Source organism: Triplophysa rosa, linkage group LG5 (genome assembly GCF_024868665.1).
Source record: "Triplophysa rosa linkage group LG5, Trosa_1v2, whole genome shotgun sequence".
NCBI classification, from domain to species: Eukaryota; Metazoa; Chordata; class Actinopteri; order Cypriniformes; family Nemacheilidae; genus Triplophysa; species Triplophysa rosa.
In genome coordinates this window covers 13,938,269-13,957,514 of record NC_079894.1, presented here as the reverse complement: position 1 = coordinate 13,957,514, position 19,246 = coordinate 13,938,269, and the positions used below count along the sequence as shown (strand labels likewise).

General features: G+C 38.2%; 4 protein-coding genes across 6 annotated transcripts; 1 reads left to right on the top strand and 3 right to left on the bottom strand.

Moving 5' to 3' along the window:
• Positions 1-564: 564 nt before the first annotated feature.
• On the bottom strand, positions 565-2,379 carry cldn15la (claudin 15-like a). Its single transcript, XM_057334714.1, has 5 exons — positions 2,163-2,379; positions 1,236-1,400; positions 1,041-1,122; positions 746-859; positions 565-643 (listed from the first exon to the last, which is right to left on the bottom strand). The coding sequence occupies exons 1-5, from the start codon at positions 2,377-2,379 to the stop codon at positions 565-567; spliced, it is 657 nt and encodes a 218-aa protein (XP_057190697.1).
• Positions 2,380-5,208: 2,829 nt separating this feature from the next.
• Positions 5,209-7,980, top strand: crfb16 (cytokine receptor family member B16). Of its 2 annotated transcripts, none has more exons than XM_057334364.1 (7): positions 5,209-5,480; positions 6,017-6,140; positions 6,528-6,715; positions 6,808-6,932; positions 7,045-7,186; positions 7,548-7,699; positions 7,857-7,980. In XM_057334364.1, exons 2-7 carry the CDS (start codon positions 6,052-6,054, stop codon positions 7,977-7,979), a joined length of 819 nt encoding a protein of 272 aa, XP_057190347.1. In that variant the 5' UTR covers positions 5,209-5,480; positions 6,017-6,051; the 3' UTR covers position 7,980. The 2 variants fall into 2 exon arrangements, with proteins under 2 accessions (XP_057190347.1, XP_057190346.1); XM_057334363.1 differs by having other exon boundaries at positions 5,209-5,547.
• Positions 7,981-10,834: 2,854 nt separating this feature from the next.
• parla (presenilin associated, rhomboid-like a) lies at positions 10,835-14,894 on the bottom strand. Its single transcript, XM_057334269.1, has 10 exons — positions 14,512-14,894; positions 13,930-14,116; positions 13,709-13,822; positions 13,503-13,632; positions 13,278-13,373; positions 13,033-13,182; positions 12,541-12,611; positions 12,162-12,263; positions 11,969-12,066; positions 10,835-11,449 (listed from the first exon to the last, which is right to left on the bottom strand). The coding sequence occupies exons 1-10, from the start codon at positions 14,589-14,591 to the stop codon at positions 11,323-11,325; spliced, it is 1,155 nt and encodes a 384-aa protein (XP_057190252.1). The 5' UTR covers positions 14,592-14,894; the 3' UTR covers positions 10,835-11,322.
• A 1,090-nt stretch (positions 14,895-15,984) lies between these two features.
• On the bottom strand, positions 15,985-18,916 carry LOC130554629 (uncharacterized). 2 transcript variants are annotated; one of them, XM_057334405.1, is made up of 4 exons: positions 18,688-18,916; positions 18,496-18,614; positions 17,849-18,013; positions 15,985-17,665 (listed from the first exon to the last, which is right to left on the bottom strand). In XM_057334405.1, exons 2-4 carry the CDS (start codon positions 18,605-18,607, stop codon positions 16,212-16,214), a joined length of 1,731 nt encoding a protein of 576 aa, XP_057190388.1. In that variant the 5' UTR covers positions 18,608-18,614; positions 18,688-18,916; the 3' UTR covers positions 15,985-16,211. The 2 variants fall into 2 exon arrangements, with proteins under 2 accessions (XP_057190388.1, XP_057190387.1); XM_057334404.1 differs by having other exon boundaries at positions 18,741-18,916.
• Between the last annotated feature and the right edge of the window lie 330 nt (positions 18,917-19,246).

Below are 19,246 nucleotides of genomic sequence, written 5' to 3'. Positions count from 1 at the left end.
TACATTTGTTTCAATGTTTCTAAAAGGACAAAACTTAATACTTAATCTGTAAAAGCTGTGAAAGTTGATGGCCAGTACAAACAAATCAATTAGTAAATCTATTGTCATGCAGCATAACAAGTTTATTGTGTTTTTTTTTTAAGTTATTTAAAAAAAGAAGAACTTCTGAAGTTTTTATTTATATATTTTATTCACATTTATTTGACATACCATCATCCCAGTAGATAAAAATTATGTCGAGTAAATTGGATATTAAGTGGTCTCTTCTGTACCTAAGCATGTTTATACATTTAAAAAAACATACATTATACATCAATACATTAAAACCCCCATAAGTAAGTAGCTACAGATCTAGATTATCAAAGAATTAATATTATATTTATAACAGAAGATTTTGTTCCAAATGTTTGGCATCCATGATATTCCATGATGATTCCATTTGAATGATTTTCACATTTATCATTTACACAATGTACGTCTAAAACAAGTAGCAAAACACAAAGAGTTATACAAACATCAACGTAACAACAGTTCAGCCTTGCTAATGCGAGTGACCCTGGTAACTCAAACGTAGGCTCTTGCAGTCTCTGATTCCGGAGCTGCTGTATAGACTGGCTTTGGTTTATTACTTGGATAATATGCCCTGTTAAAAAATACAAAACACATAAACAAACACACTGAGTTCAAAGAGCAAGATTAGCCAAAAGATAAGCTTATAAATTAAAATCTAAAGTGTGAATTTTACCCTTTGGGGTTTGCTTGAGAGACTCTTTTATAGGCACAGCACAGGAATGAACCGCCCAGCACAGCCAGAGCTACACCAGCCCAACCTATATAGAGACCAGTACCCAGCTCAAACCTGAAAACACAGACGTATGGTTAGATAATGTACGCTTGTGTGTACAGTCAGTTACCGGAGGGGTCTTACTCTCCTAATTGACATTTGAACCTAACCAAAGACCCCTCCCATTACGTTGAAAGTGACTCACACTGACATAAACCTGTTTGCACTTGAAAAGTATGAATGAGATTCTTCTCACCTGATGCCACCAAAGAATGGGTCATTGAAGTCTGAGATGACCCGTGAGGCATACCAAGATGTAGCCACTATAGCGCAAAGACCTGTTAGGAAAAATTGTATGTAATAATGCAATATCCAATATTTAACAAGTATAAATAATACTAAGAGAAATAGTTTGTCAATGTACTGTATATTTAATTCATATTGTGCTTACCCGCAAGGATAAAGATAATGCCTCCACTGATTGCAATTTTGCCTTTGGACTGATCGCTTCTGCTCCCAATGTTAATGCACTTCATCCCCATGGTGGATACAATTATAGAGACCAGACCCAAGATAAGGGCGATGATCATCAATGCTCGACATGCCTGAATATGAACTGAAAATGAGACAAAATCAAAAAGGGCATGTTCTGACCTTAACAGATAAAAATGAACACATGTAGTCACTTATATTTATTGAAATGTATCGGTTTAGGGTTAGAATAACTTTTATTGAACAGTATATATTACCATTTATACTTTATACATTTATACATTACATATTTATTTGTATGGTAGTTGACAAATAAGTGTGTACATGTGTCCTATGGTGTGACAGCAAAAAATGACAAAAGAAAAACTAGCATAAGAGAAAGTTATCTTCATTGTTTATTTATAATATAAATAAAAAAATATAACATAAAATATTATTACCAATTTGTTTTCAAAATTTTTGCTGTCACATCAGAGGAAACATGTATGGTATATTTGTCCACTATCCATATTCACTTATTTAAAAAAGCCCATTACATTTTCAAGGATGATTTATTATTTAAAGTTAGAGTAGTTTTTTTTTATTATTTATCATTCATATAAATGAGTTTATATGACAAAAACGAAAAAGGGAATTACAAGAAAATGATGACGAAAAATGTTCTCCATCTTGGCGATTGCAACACAAAATGGCTGGCAGAGATTGAGGTGGGAAAACGTTTTTCCTTTCAAAAATAATTTTAGAAATTTTAAATCCAACTATTTGTTGTCCCCATTAATATTCTGAGACACTTCTACATGTGCTAGATATAAATTATTAACTTTTAAACTGAGTAAGATTTTATCCTTTGACATTGATAACCTTGTTTCATTAAGTTGTCGCCTACCTGGCAAGGCCAGCATGGACTGAAAATCTCGACACTCCGCTATCCCCGAGCTGTCCTCAGCACAGGAATGCCACAGATTCTCATACTGACGTGTAGAAATGATCACACTGCCCGAAACAGTAGAAATTTTCCAGTAGTCATTAGCCAGAGATACGCCAGTGACCAGCCAGCTGGCCACACACATGATGAATCCAGTCACTTCCAACGCTGTCGACATTTTCACCCCCAACTTCTCACACAAAGTGAGCGACAATCACAAGTAATATTGTTATTAATATGCTTGAATTCAAACTCAGAAAACTCGACTCAACAATGAAGCGTTTGTACAGTGGTGCTATCACTGCGCCTGTTACCTGAGTTTGAGTTATCTTTCAGTTAAGCAGCAGGACTTCAACCTTTGCAGAGGGTCATAAAGCCATTGCCACACCTAAGAATCCACTCATCTTATGATGACAACACCATGATGATGGGTGTGATCGTTTCGTCTGCGGGGGCCAGAGACACACATTTACCCGATGATATGTTTACCATGTTTGGTTATCACCGATAATTGATAGGTCTTACTTATTTTGGGCTCTTTCTGTGACTATAATGGACTTCATGTATATGGCAGAAGCCAAAACAAAGGTTGTGATGGGAAATCTTTGCTAAAAGTTTGTGGGGAAAAAATTATGTGGATAATAACAAAATTATATGTATCATATCTGTATTTTTTCTTATACATTTGAATAAATTCTGGATTATTTTCAATGCATAGCTGGGTCAAAAGCTGTTGGGTTAAATTAAAACAGAAAAGTTTTTTTTTTGTACATTTGTACATTTGACCCAATAGGTTAATTTACAACCCAACACTGGTTGAAAATAACCCAGCAGTTTTGGGGTGATCTCTAAAAAAAATTTGTTTCCACATTGGAAATTTTATTAACGCTTCAAGGTAATCTCATTAGTAGTGAATTGAACTTGATGGGGATGATGGTATTACCATTACATTTATTGCATTATTATTCTGAGCTTATTGATACGGAAACCGAAATGTTCATGTGCTACTGACTCATGACAAAGAGAGAGAGGTTTATGGATTAGATATCAGCTCACTGTGTACTCATCCTTTGAATAGTGGAAGTTGGCAGGATTTGTTTATAGAGTATTTACAGTTCTCCCTTCAGTTAAAACAAAGTTTGTCTCATGAAAAAAGCCCATTCAAATAGATACCAAAATGACATCATGTCAGTCTACTGAAAACATCTGAGACACAAAAAGTCTCATAACGTAATCAATTTAATAACTAGTGTCATAACGTAATCATTTTAATAACTATGTTCCCATTCTGCAAAATTAAAGTGACAATGTTCAGTGAAAGTCAGCGTGTGTCTGTAAAACATTCAGGAAATTAAGAGGGGTGGGGGGTATGTAGGCCACACAACTACCACATCAAACTCAGCCCTGAATGGTGTAATATTTTGATTTTAATTATCTTACTACCACAAGAAAGCATGTATCATACTTACAAAATACCTGATTTGTATAACTAATCAGGTTTTCTGTACTTTCAACAATCACATGATTTTCTTAAAATATTTTTGTCAGTTACCAGCAATGAAAAGAATAAATCTGAGTGGACAGAATACATCAAGTTTCACAGTAGTCTGGTTTCGAGAGTCACGGCCATGTTTTGAAACGAATATGGCTTTATGGCTTTATGACTTGGCAGTTAGATGATTATCATTTGAGCTCAAAGTCCATAGTCTCTCCGTAAGCAGAAGCCTTCAGGTTTTCTCTTTCCCTCTCTTTCTTCCTTATATTGATTCACTACCTCACTATCTGTTGAAAGTTTTAGTTTCGATTAAACACCTTTAATTAATAGCCTTTCATGGTTATCCTTAAATGACATCACTGTAAAAAAAATCCGTAAAATAGGGAACTATATAAATATTTAAAATTACAAAGTTTAAAACTATATAAAGTTTTTTCAGTTGTTTTACCTGTATTTTAAATTTAGCACTGCATTGTGTTGTTTTAACATTAGCGGATTCCATTAATCGGAAACTGCCAGAAAATTACCAGTACATTTTCCATTTTTTTTATTGTGTACAGTAAATACAGCATACCTCTAACTTTCAAATTTTTAGGTGTTACAGAAACCACTGTCAATGACTGTTAATGGCCATAGTGGTCATCAAACTGGGGGCCCCATAGGGATTCCTCCATCCACCCACCATTTGGTATATCAATGGGATATTTGAGACACTTTTATAGGTGCCTTAAGGTACTTCTACTAGTTGGTCTTAAATTTGGGCAGCCATTAATTGAGGACCATTCCTACATGTTTGTGGCTCATGCACATCATTTCCTCTGCAAATTAATTGTTCCAAGGAAACTCAATACAAGACTCACTTCTGCCATCTTCAGTATGAACGTATGAGTTTCATTACATGTCACAAACAGTTGCAATGTATTTTGAATGGGTGAGGTCCTTAAGATAAATGCATTTAACTAAATTGTTAAATGTTAACAATGTTACCATTTTCTTAGTATACAAACATTTATTTACTGATACTTTCTTAGCCTTTCTCACAGCTTCTGTGTTGGATCATCTTGGTCATAACTCTTCAAAACTCTGTTTTTTATAACTCTTTCTGTGTTCTCTCTCTCATTTATCTTCACATTAACGCATTGCTGCACTTTACAAGTTACCGCTCTGTGGATTGTGTTTATCATTGATTGCTGGTTTAAAGAGTAATTGCAGATTTTCTTACAAAAGTGTGTTTCTGCATATACGTATTAATGTAGCACATTTATTTAGTGTCTTAAAGAAAACTATAAAGCATTGAGATAAGATTTGACACTATGAGTTTCTATGAGCAACATGTTTGATTCCTAAATAAACTACACCTCAAAAACCATTTTACATTATGGCACAGCCCAGTTTTAATCAACACACCTCTAACAGAAGGGACTCGCCTTATCTTGACGTTTTAAATTGCAATCATAAACCATTTCAAACAGGTCCTACTGCATGGCTTCAATTCAGTTGACATGAGGTATCTCACCCAACAAGTCACTCTGTTTCTCAAATCTTTGTCAGTTCTCGGCTTCACACTTCACAATTATGTGTACAGGTGCATTTTACAACAGAGAACAAATACATATTCCTCCCAACATAGAAAGTGTTGGTTTATCTTACACACTTAAGGAATCATATCAAGTACACTCTGAAAACTTGCAGCATGAATATCCTGAACTCTTTCAGTTTGAGACCAACGGATGCTTTAGGGTTTGATCACGACTGCTGATTCACAACGAAAGGGAGAAAAGGAGGTAATGTTACAGCTCACCCATTTGATTAAGAGCCTATATCTTCTGCTCCTGCATTTCAACATTAACTGTGAGTATTATTAACCCTCTGATAAAATGAGTCACAATAACATTTACAGAATACTTTTACATGTTATATAAAACTGAATGTTTCATTTCATTTCATTTGAATTCTGGCCTAATATAATAAGTGAATTAATCTATTTCCATTTTCATTTTTAAAAAGTTATTAATACAATCATTGCAGATGCATTGCTGAGCCATTTACAGATACATTTGGCCTGCATTTTGCTTAATATTTTTCAATGCGAGTAAGACGATACTTTAGCTTCATTATCAACGTATTCAAAGGTGAAGAATGTGTAAATTAATTTTTTGTGGGGGCTGTAAACATTGACAGTGTGTATATGTTTGTGTGCATGCCGTATTCCACCCTGTTAAGACTGTTATTAAGAAATGTAATATTTGTGTTCATTATTAAAAATAAATATCTCTGTATTAGATTAAAGTCTTAAATGTACAAAATATATTTATTTCAGATTCAAGTTCACCGCCCATACATCTTAACATTTCAATGCAGTCTGTAAATATGAAGCACATTTTGATATGGAGCCCTTGGCAGGTGTCCTGTTCAACTGTCAACTACACTGTGCAGTTTCAGGGGTAAGCAAGTTTTAAATAAATCATTTTGCTTCCGGCAGTACAAATCATGAGCTAAAGCACTGTATCTAGCCATTTAAAATGGAAGAGATTGGAACAAACTGTCAAGCAGTGTTTTTGCTTACTGAGAAGAGCTGTTTAAAGGACTGCCGATGAGAAGCATGCTTCATCTATGACACACATTAAAACAAAAAGAGTTTCTAATGCTTGAGGCATTTTCAACAATGACGTTTGTTGAAAAATCTTGCAATCTAGCAGAACAAGTTCTTACACTATCAGTATCCACCCATCACTTCATGCATGTTAAGGGGATTTCATTAAAATCATTACACATTACAAATGCACTACTTTTCCGTTTAGATTAATATTACACTTTTGTTTATAACGCAGAGAATATGAGTTACACAAACTAAACGGAACTTGGGTGGATGCATATGATTGTCAAGAGATCAGTGAAAACCAATGCGATCTGACTTCTGACCTGGCCTCTAACTCTGACTACTGCATCCGCGTGATGACAAAATGTGATAACAAGACAATATGGACACAGCTACCACTACCATTCAACAGGAGAAACAGTTAAGCATTACTGAAATAACAACTCTTTAAGTTTTTAAGAGACATCAGAAATGAATGCAATGCTAAATTGGAATGCTTTTGTTTCTAATAGCTGTGCTACTGGCTCCTGAAATGACAACGGTTATAGAGGGAGACCTTGTTCAGGTGGGATTTAGCACAATTCTTCCTGATATGACCGTATACATGGAGTCCTGGAGCGAGGGAGATGAACAAAACGTGAGATGTTGACATATTTTCATTTCACCAACCACCAGTTACTTGCTGTAGCATGGACAGAAGTGTGATGTACTCACTAGTAAATGTCTGACCATTATGGATTTCTTTGCAGGCTCTAATTCATGTGATCAGAAACTTTCCATATCATTTTTCCATTGCCACCCATCGAGGAGAAAAGATGTGCTTTAGGGCAGAAGTCCTTGTGGAGGCCATTAACAAGAGCTGCAGCATCCATACTCGGTGCATCAGTACGCGTGAGTGATCCTTGCTTGGATTTAACAAATAGTTCCATATATTCATAACAATGCATTGGAAAGACAAACTGGTTAGAAGTTAAAGTGCAAAAAGGTAGACCTGATGATATTATATAGGTTACAAAACAATTTTGTGATTCTTTACGTTTTTTAAAACTATATATTGCAATCTTTCGTCTGTCTCTATTGTATTCTTAACTCATTGGATTTTGTTGAAATTGTTGTGTTGACTTAACGCTAGAGTCAGCTATTTTGCAATGCAAGAATTACTTTGAATCTCCCTTTTCCTCAAAACACATGAAGATTAAGATGTATAAGAATAGTGATACGGCTATTGCAAAGTAAAACATTTTCTTTTTAGCGAAGACAGCAGACTTTGGAATACTAGTTACAGTGAGCATAGCGGTGGTGGTAGTCGTTGCCTTGGCTATTTTTCTGGGATGTTCAGCGACATGTTTTGGTCCATATATCAAACAAACCATATGTCACAGAGAGCCGCTTCCCAATGTACTGGTAAGTGTGTTTTTAACCTCATTAACAATACCTGCCCAAATATCTAAGAAACCACTAATATTCTTAATTGAAAAAAGTTCACACACTCATAAAATGTTCCAAACTATTTGCTTTGTGTGTTGACTTGAAAAATTATTATTGCCGTTTGTTTTTCCAGCTTTATGATCGGCCCATCAGCACTCCTATCCTCTATATAGATGTTTCTATGGAGCACACAGACCCACTTTTGCTGTTCTGCCCAGCAGAGAGTCAGTACACAGGTGTGGAGGAAACAGGCTGAGTGAAGCCAGTAACAATAGGCTGAAAATTAAACTAAAGTTTGTTGTGTAGATGGAAAGCTGTTATTGTTTACAACCAATTAAGTGTTAATTTAAAATACATGTTGAACATAAGGTAAGTATTTGGTGGAACAAGTTACACTTTTAACAGAAGAAGGTCTACCACTCAGAAGAACATTTCGGATTTTGTTGGTCAAACAAATTCTGATATTCACTGCCAAACAAAGTTTTTATACTTATACATTTGTTGCAAATTACTCAAATCACATGAATTTTCAATCAGCTCTTTGTGCTGATAATTTGCTTAAATGATATCAAGATATCATGCTTTCTGGATGCAATGGTGTACGCACCACAAAAACACAACTGTTTAGCACTTACTATAAACATTTATCAGCATCTGTGTGCTTCTGTTCTTCTGAGAATGAAAAGCCAGAATGTTTTTCAACATTTGTTTTCAAACAAGTGTCAAAAGGTTTACTAATGTAAAAGTAAAAAAACATAAGGAAAAATATTTTTTGTTTTTGATATTTTTAGTTTGTTTACAAATAAAAATAAGACAGGGTTATGCTGTTGGAATTGCTCCAGTAATTCTGTAAATATTAAGTAGTATTCTGCAATTTTTGTACAAGTTTTTTTTAAGCTAATGGAGTTTGTGTTTGTTTTAATGTATTTGTACATTATGAAGCCATAATGAGACAAATTCAGTTCAACACCACTCAGTAATATTCAGGATGTTTAAGAGCAAGATTGTAAATAAAAGTCATCATTAAAGCAATGATTATAACAGCATGTGAATTACTTTATTTTCCTATACTTTTCTAAATACATCTTCTGAGAACTGAACATTTTCATTGATGTTCATTCTCTAATAAATATGTTTTTTAAATTATATATAAACATATAATTATTACAAATTATATCATTATAAAATGTGAGCGAAAAGTTTAAATGAACAATCAACATGAACTGGAACATCTCCTTACACTTGGTATGGGTTTTATATATATATATACACTCACCTAAAGGATTATTAGGAACACCATACTAATACGGTGTTTGACCCCCTTTCGCCTTCAGAACTGCCTTAATTCTACGTGGCATTGATTCAACAAGGTGCTGAAAGCATTCTTTAGAAATGTTGGCCCATATTGATAGGATAGCATCTTGCAGTTGATGGAGATTTGTGGGATGCACATCCAGGGCACGAAGCTCCCGTTCCACCACATCCCAAAGATGTTCTATCGGGTTGAGATCTGGTGACTGTGGGGGCCATTCTAGTACAGTGAACTCATTGTCATGTTCAAGAAACCAATTTGAAATGATTCGAGCTTTGTGACATGGTGCATTATCCTGCTGGAAGTAGCCATTAGAGGATGGGTACATGGTGGTCATAAAGGGATGGACATGGTCAGAAACAATGCTCAGGTAGGCCGTGGCATTTAAACGATGCCCAATTGGCACTAAGGGGCCTAAAGTGTGCCAAGAAAACATCCCCCACACCATTACACCACCACCACCAGCCTGCACAGTGGTAACAAGGCATGATGGATCCATGTTCTCATTCTGTTTACGCCAAATTCTGACTCTACCATTTGAATGTCTCAACAGAAATCGAGACTCATCAGACCAGGCAACATTTTTCCAGTCTTCAACTGTCCAATTTTGGTGAGCTCGTGCAAATTGTAGCCTCTTTTTCCTATTTGTAGTGGAGATGAGTGGTACCCGGTGGGGTCTTCTGCTGTTGTAGCCCATCTGCCTCAAGGTTGTGCGTGTTGTGGCTTCACAAATGCTTTGCTGCATACCTCGGTTGTAACGAGTGGTTATTTCAGTCAAAGTTGCTCTTCTATCAGCTTGAATCAGTCGGCCCATTCTCCTCTGACCTCTAGCATCAACAAGGCATTTTCGCCCACAGGACTGCCGCATACTGGATGTTTTTCCCTTTTCACACCATTCTTTGTAAACCCTAGAAATGGTTGTGCGTGAAAATCCCAGTAACTGAGCAGATTGTGAAATACTCAGACCGGCCCGTCTGGCACCAACAACCATGCCACGCTCAAAATTGCTTAAATCACCTTTCTTTCCCATTCTGACATTCAGTTTGGAGTTCAGGAGATTGTCTTGACCAGGACCACACCCCTAAATGCATTGAAGCAACTGCCATGTGATTGGTTGATTAGATAATTGCATTAATGAGAAATTGAACAGGTGTTCCTAATAATCCTTTAGGTGAGTGTATATATGCTTCAATGCATTTAGGGGTGTGGTCCTGGTCAAGACAATCTCCTGAACTCCAACTGAATGTCAGAATGGGAAGAAAGTGATTTAAGCAATTTTGAGCGTGGATGGTTGTTGGTGCCAGACGGCCGTCTGGTATTCACAATCTGCTCAATTACTGGGATTTTCACGCACAACCATTTCTAGGGTTTACAAGAATGGTGTGAAAAGGAAAAACATCCAGTATGCGGCAGTCCTGTGGCGAAAATGCCTTGTTGATGCTAGAGGTCAGAGGAGAATGGGCCGACTGATTCAAGCTGATAAAGAGCAACTTTACTGAAATTAACCACTCGTTACACGAGGTATGCAGCAAAGATTGTGAGCACAACACGCACACCTTGAGGCAGATGGGCTACAACAAGCAGAAGACCCACCGCGGTACCATCATCTCCACTACAAATGGAAAAAGAGAGCTACACATTTGCACGAGCTCACCAAAATGTGACAGTTGAAGACTGGAAAATGTTGCCTGGTCTGTGAGTCTCGAATTCGTTGTAGACATTCAAATGTAGAGTCAGAATTTGGCGTAAAAGAATGAGAACATGATCCATCATGCCTATACCAACTTTAGGCCCCTTAGTGCCAATTGGGCATCGTTTAAATGCCACGGCCTACCTGAGCATTGTTTCTGACCATGTCCATCCCTTTATGACCACCATGTACCCATCCTCTAATGGCTACTTCCAGCAGGATAATGCACCATGTCACAAAGCTCGAATCATTTCAAATTGGTTTCTTGAACATGACAATGAGTTCACTGTACTAGAATGGCCCCCACAGTCACCAGATCTCAACCCGATAGAACATCTTTGGGATGTGGTGGAACGGGAGCTTCGTGCCCTGGATGTGCATCCCACAAATCTCCATCAACTGCAAGATGCTATCCTATCAATATGGGCCAACATTTCTAAAGAATGCTTTCAGCACCTTGTTGAATCAATGCCACGTAGAATTAAGGCAGTTCTGAAGGCGAAAGGGGGTCAAACACCGTATTAGTATGGTGTTCCTAATAATCCTTTAGGTGAGTGTATATATATGAGTTTGCTATCCCATGAGTTTGCTATCCCTCTAAACTTGCCCCCCACCACCACCTGGAGGGGCTCTCCCAGGCGACCCATTCCTTAACGCATGCCAGAACTTCACCAGTGGCTCACGTTTTCTCCAGATCATCTCATTACCATACAGGGTGTACCATCTGAAAGAAGGGAAAAAGGAGAAATATGCTCAATCCAGAGTGTAGAAAACATCTAAAGGAAAATTTTAATATCACAATTCCTCATGTTCAAGCCGGGGGCACTGTTGTCAAATAATAAACCTGTTCACGAGTTCTCCTCGCAGATAATTAAGGTGGGACGGATAGTATGCGTATTTGGCGTGCTGTCCCGGGGCGAGGGTTCCGAGCTCAGCAAATACTCCCGAGCTCGGAACGCCCGCCCCTTGACCGGGGAAAGGGTCCCGGGCCTGGAGTGAGCCCTGACCCGGGCTATCCCCCGATGCTGAGCTGTAGAGGTAGGGTGAGGAGACGGGGTGGAGGAGGGTTTGCGAGAGATCCGGGAGAAAGAAGGTAAGGCCTCTTTGCTATTTATAGGCGGATGCTGGGAGTGGTTGATCGATTATCGAAAGCCAGCCGTGTTAATTATATGTTCGTGTTCTTCCCGAACCTTGTTTATAAAACATCATATAATATCTGTGGTGTGAACAATGAGGAACTCACACTCCGAACAGAGCACCCCCGAGATGGGCCGCATGGTCGAAAAACCTCCAGCCTAAGAGAAGACCAGCTGTATCCATGGCAACAACAGCTTTCAAAGCCTAAAACGCATCAAAAGGCATTATTAGTATAGCCCTCCTATCCAACACACAGTAGAATGCACAAGATACACATGAATGCGCTTACACACACTTACATTTCCAGCACTGAAGCTGACCACAGGAAGCAAGATGATGCCTAGCTTAGCTTCTGGTATCTTGGTGCAGACAGCAGCCAATATAGTCATGATGGCCCCTGACTGCAGGATACAGATCAATGACTCACTTCTTAGAGAGAGCTTCTATCACAAATTCAATTACACTTGCACTGAAGAACACTGGCTGTACTTCACATTCACTCTTATGAAATCTTCAGAATACTGAACCGTCTAAAAGCTGCTTTAAGTAAATTATTGTAGAAAATGGCTTTTTGAATGTCTGCCAGTACATAAGGGGACAGATTTACAGCTTTTTCCTGTTTGCACTCATTTAAATGGCATTTAAACTAGATTTAAAATTTAAGATACAGGAACTCACAGCTCCAAGAGATGGGCCCAGACGTCTCGTAGATGTCTTGAAAACGTAACTGGCGAATGTGGAGATAACACCTTCAAAGGAGAAAAATAAGGTTCCAGATTAGTCTAAAGCAGAAATATATGTGAAGTCAGCTGGCCTGACACACGGCGATGACAGGCGCAACAGGAAATGAAGAGGTCTTGTTTCACAATGTTTTTTTTTCATAAACGACCACCTGACTGTACATTTCCAATTATAACATAACTACTTCAGGCAAGTTGAAATAATATTATTATGTGAGAAAAAAGATATCTACATAGAGTGATACGAGAGACAGCACAGTAACACAGCTACGCATGACATCGGTTGCATGGGAAAATACTGGGACTGGCCAATCAGGATCAAGTTTTTCAGAGACCAGTATAAAATAACAATACAGACAACATGTTGAGGTCTATTATCATTATTTATACCTAACATAATTTAGTCATTATAAGAATAAACAATCAGTACCTCCAGACAGGTAAAGGGCCAGAAACTGCTCCTTCCCAAGTAGGGAGACAATGCTAGTGGAGAAGGTCCACAGCACATACATATTAGCCATCATGTGAATGATAGAGTAGTGACTAAAGGAAGAGAGGACCATGGGAAAGCACCGTGTCCCTGAAACAAAAAGCAAGAAAACCAATGGCACGTGTAAAGAGCAATTCACTCCTGACATTGTAGACTACTAGAAACATCTTCCAGTGTTCACTTACTGGAGGCAGGGTTAGAGGTGAAGTACTTGACCATGGTGCGCTGCATTGAAGGTATTCTCCAACAACACAATACCACACTGTTTATTGCTATGATACCTTAAAGAAAAGGACAATTGGATGTTATCTCAAATCAGAATTAACACATCAGTTCAGCCCTAGATACAATGGCTTATAGTACTAGCCCTGTTTTTTGTCTTGGCACAAGCTCATATGAGTGAGCAGAACCTGTGACTGTCTTCTGTCCTTCACTGAGCCCACTCCACCACTCATCGATGCCAGACATGACAAGAATCACCTGCTTCTGGAAATCTGACAGCTGATTCCACCAGTTGTGCCAGTATGTTGTGTCACAAGCCTGCACAAAACGCAAATGCCTCTGTAATGATTTTCATCAACTTATTAACTCTTCAGAGATCTGTTGCTACTGATACCTCAAGAAGTTCGTCCTGTTGCTCCTTATTTTCCTCTTCCATGGCCATCTGCACTCGTGACTTTACTGATTCATACTGAAAGATGGCAGCTGCGCCGAACGAGCAGCCTGTAAACTAAAATGACGTTAGCTAAAGCCTCACATGATCCAGCTATATCCAGAATAAACATTGATACTCATTATAAGAATCTTTTTGTTTTCTCTGTAAGAAGGAAGAACTACCGCCACGGTGAACACCAGGGGCCTAAAGAGTCGATCTGGTTTCCTGAGTGGCACAGGTGCCCTTGGCTGGGTCCGCACACCATCTTTATATCCTCCTGCATCTGCCTCCTCTGGAGCACACCTCTTTGTTTCGACTTGTCGCTGAGCTTTCCGGAAGCCGCATCTTTGCTGAGGATGGAAGGTACATCTACCATGAAAACACAGGGCAGTACTGGTGTTATTTTCAGTATGCAATGGTTCACGAATTTTACACATTTTCCAATTCATCCTGCTGTCACATCAATTTGACCTTTAGGTTGCCTAAAGGTTGATGTCCTCTAGCATAGCACCTTACAAGCAGCAAAACATACAAAATGGCAATGCCAATTCAAATAGAATAGATGAACGACGATAAGTTATGAGAAACTATTCAAGGGCATGTTACAATACTGCCCCAGTCTTCTCTCATGTCACACACTACATATAAAACTATGTTATGTCTTTTATACTTTGCAACATTGGAGATTGATGAATAAATCTTTAAAGCTCGATGTCAATGTTATAGCAATTGCGACAAGTAGGCTACCTATGCCAGATCTGTACCTTGTGTTTTTCGAAAACAGTGAAGATCGATTAATCGCATCTAGTTTTGTCCATTGATTAAAGGAAGTCCTCCATGCCATGTTCTGATGAACTAGTGTCCACGGGGTCGAGAAGTGTTTTGTAACGCGCTAGTCAATCCCTGCGTTCCATTCCAAAGTGATCATCCCTATGCCCTACTCCCTTCTAAGAATAAAGCTCTTGATGTGTAAACTCTACAAAGGGAAAACGCCATTTCACCTCTTAATGTGTCCGTTTAAAATTCACTTGGCAAAAGGAGCAATAAAAACAACGAAATATCTCTTTACTTGGAGAGACGTTTTGTATGGTGTCCCCTTCCCGAATTGGGCCCTTCGGAGGGCGATATATCCCGTTTGAAACGCACCAACTGTTGTTTTGCCGACATCAGGAGTCACGTGGTACCAGCGAACCACACTTAACCATTTGTGTACATGACTGACATAAGAAGCCTAACATGGAAATATAAAATGTCACAAAGTCACCGTTAATAAAATAAGCGGGTGCAATAAATGGATAATGTTGAATGTTTAAGAACGTCATGTCTGCGCAAACGCGCATGTATCAGATATCTCGCTAACAGTTACCCACTGACATACATAAATTATACTATTACATTTGGGACCAGGGGACATTAAAGGTTTCTTTAACACTGAATTCAATGATGTAGACAAATTTAAAAATAAACACAAATTAATGTTTCAGTTTCTATTAACCATTTTGTTAAACAAACACAACATTTAGGGTGGAAATGTAATAAATTAATATCAAGTATACTGGACATTCTGTACTATTAAGTGTTTTGTTTTTAAAAAATGTAGTATATCAAGCGAAATCTATAGATATTAGGAACAACATTGACTGCTTTTAAAACCACAAACTGTAGAGAAAACGTGCACACATAAGATGATTCACTAATATAAACTTGCGGAGTCTAAAGGAACAACATGAACAGTTACATGAAATTCAACCATTGATCTGAGAGTAAGTACGGGTCACCTTGTTAAGAGTTAGCTTATTAAGACAACCGATTTCCGTAGCTAAGGGTAAACGTAGGCCTATTAATGTAAGACCATCTGTTTTCTGTTTGTAAACTTTAAAAATGATTCAAGAAGGCATTCAGACAATCCATAATATGTTGTAATTTAGTGCTGACCCTTGGCGCCTTCTGTCACCAGTTCGGCTCCGCCCACAGAATCGTTCACACTGTTTGCAAACAAAAAATAGGTATAAAACGAACCTTGTGGCAGTGTATAGAGCACAGAAATACCTCGTAATACGTCCAACTCGTTTTTTGACAAGTTGACCGTGTCAAGCATGAGAAGACAGCACGTTTAACATTATAAATAAGTCAGAATGCATGAAACACCGTTGCACACCCCCTTTAAATCAAGTACTAAGAGAAACAAACACAATAAAAAGAATAAAGAAAACAGCATTTTTAATATATATCACATATATACACATATAATTCTGATATTATTTTAGTCTGCAATGACACATGTAAAATGTTGTGAGAATCTTGAATGAAATTACAGTGCAAAACTGTTCTTTTATGACACAGTTAAACCTAAAATATAAAAAATCTCTTAAAAATATTGTGATACATATAACACACCTTACAGTTTATCTTAAGACCTTCCAATTAGTTAGATGCATTTTTTACATTACCAGCTTCAAATCAGTTACAGTTTATCCAGCAACTTTGTCATCAGAGCCTCAAAACCCTGCTGAGCAGACCTTAGTTGTGCTAGTGTCTCCTCATGACGCCGTTGACTAGCTTCCTCAGAGTCCTGCAAAAACTGCATCAATTCACAGTCCACCTTTTGACGCTTAGAAGGAGGTGACGATACAAAAGTTTGTAGTGTTTTCGGTGAAGTGATACTGCTGGAATCTCCTAATGCTTCAGGTCTGCGTACCTCCACACCCACGGACGTGCCAACAGCAGGGAATTTTATCTCATGCTGCTCTCCAAAAAGGGCATCCATTTCTGAATAAAACTGAAAGCGGATGGTCCCCTTCCCTCTAGTTTTATTGCTCTCTTTTATTTTTTTGTAGGCATCTATAAGTGTATACCACTTCCTGGCCACCTTGACAGGGCAGAACGGCAGCATGAAATGGCTGGCCAGCTTATCTGCAGCATCTCTCCATAGGTCTTTTTTAGTGCCCCTTGGAGATTTAAGCAGTGCATTCAGCTCTTCCAGACTTTTGGGGAGTCTTTCACCTTTACTCTCGATACGCTGCCGCATTAAGTCGATCAAAAACAAAGTTTGATCTTTGTTTAAACCATCATTTTCTTGCACTGGCGAAGTTGATGGTGATGTGCCATCGGCAGGGATGACCACATCATCCTGTTCTCCCAAGAGGGCCTCCATTCCTGTATAAAACTGGAAGCGGATGGGCCCCTTGCCTGTAGTTTTATTGTTATCTTTAACTTTTTTGTAGGCTTCAACAAGTGTATACCACTTCCTGGCCACCTTGTCAGGGCAGAAAGACTGCATGAAATGGCTGGCCAGCTTATCTGCAGCATCTTTCCATAGATCTTTTTTAGTGCCCCTCGGAAATCTAAGCAGTGCATTCAGCTCTTCCAAACTTTTGGGGAGTCTTTCACCTTTACTCTCTATGTGCTGCCGCACAAAGTCTATCAAGAACAAGGTTTGATCTTTGCTAAAGCTCTCACTTGCTATAATTTGCACAGGTGAAGCTGATGGTGATGTGCTACCAACAGGGGTTGCCACATCATGCTGCCCTCCTAGAAGAGCCTCCATTTCTGAATAAAACTGGAAGCGGACAGGTCCCTTCCCTGTAGTTTTATGGTTATCTTTAATTTTTTTAAAGGCATCAACAAGTGTATTCCACTTCCTGGCCACCCTCTCAGGAGAGAAAGACAGCATGAAATGGCTGGTCAACTTATTTGCAGCATCTTTCCATAGATCTTTTTTAGTGCCCCTTGTAGATTTAAGACGTGCAATCAGCTCTTCCAGGCTTTTGGGGAGTCCTTTACCTTTTCTTTCGATGTGCTGCCGCATAAAGTCGATCAAAAACAATGTCTGTTCTTTGCTGAAGCTCTCATTTGCTGTCACTGGCTCAAGTGAAGGTGATGTGCTGGGTGCAGCATCATTGTTCTCTTGGCAGCTTTCTGAAATACACATAAAAGCAACATGTTAGCATGCACAGCATTAATACCATTATTACTATCGTCTATCATTAAATGAGTAGTTCACTTCAAAATTTGCCCCCATTCACTTCCTAATATGAAAAGTGAAAGGGGGCAAATTTTGAAGTGAACTACGTATTTGATTGTATTAATTGTTTATCTCACCTAATTTGGTGTTCAAATCTTCATCTTCAACCATGTTTATCATAACTGTAAGGTCCTCATTCAGGTAGTATGTGGTGGGGTCTGCTTCCTTCTGGTACAAGGGACCAGGGAATGGAGTGTTCTTCTGGGGATCCTTGAACATGTTCATGTTGCTGTCCAAATATACTAGAAAACATGCACACACTGTTATCTGGTGTTTTGAGATAGTTAATTCACTAGTTTATTTTGTTCTTTGCCATAAATAAACTTAAACACTTTTCTCTGTTAAAAGCTGACCACAGATCAAATTGTGCACAATTTCAAAACCTCTTCCCAGTGGTGAAAGGGTGTTTTCACATTTTCAAATTTCTTGGAATTTGGTGTAACATGCGAAAAGCTGTATTCTGCACAGTTAATGCCAAAACATTGTGCACCACTGACACAGCCAATCATGGAAGTGACATCAGACTGTGACAAAGTTTTGCAACAGTCAGTTACAGTTTAAGTACCAGTTCTTTCTCTTTTTAACCAACTTTTTACCAAACTATTAAACTATTCCCCGACAAAAAGCAGTTAATTCAGTGTAGTGAAGTGTCTCATCCATTCCCTACCTACCGCAAGCTTACGTTTTTTGATAACTTTGGAGGCGCGGCTTTAGTTTCACTTACTGTCGACGCTCTCAGCAGCCACGTTGGATTCTGAAGTCGGAGTCGTTGCTGTTTCTCCGACTGTACCAGTCTTCGCTATGAGTTTCTGTGTTGACCGCAACACCGAGGACATCAGTATCCTAAGTCAGAGAACTGTATTTAAGTAAATAATATCTGACATTTAAATATTGCAGTGGCAGTTTTTATTTTTACTTCAATCTCAAGGGCTCTGACTGTATAAAGTTGGTTCAAAATGAGTTTAGTACATTCTTCGTCGCCTTTCTTCTTCCATTACGTTTTTCAGGTGGACGTCATATTTGTTTTTTAGTTGTGTGTATTCCTGAACAGCTAGCACAACAAACGTTTGCTTGGATGCATCCATCTTGTCCATCCGACTTGTGGACGAGAACGCGTTCAACTAGGATGTGACGTCATACCCAGCTCCGACTTCCGATGTAAATGGAACAACCCATTTGTACATACAAAGTACAAAAATGTACATAACAGTACAAAGGCCTACGTAGTTATTTTTTAAAACTGAAATATAAATAGTTCTATACCTTATGGTTGTAAATATTTATTTCATATTGTTATGTTGGGGATTTTTATTTAGGACATACGTTTTTTAATGACAACAATGTTTGAAACGTTCATATAAATTCCTGTTATTATTATTAACGAAAGGATTTATGTAATTATGTAATCAGAAATAATATATAGATTTTACGGGGAAATTAATTTATATGAACTAACAAATTAGATTAAATCGTTA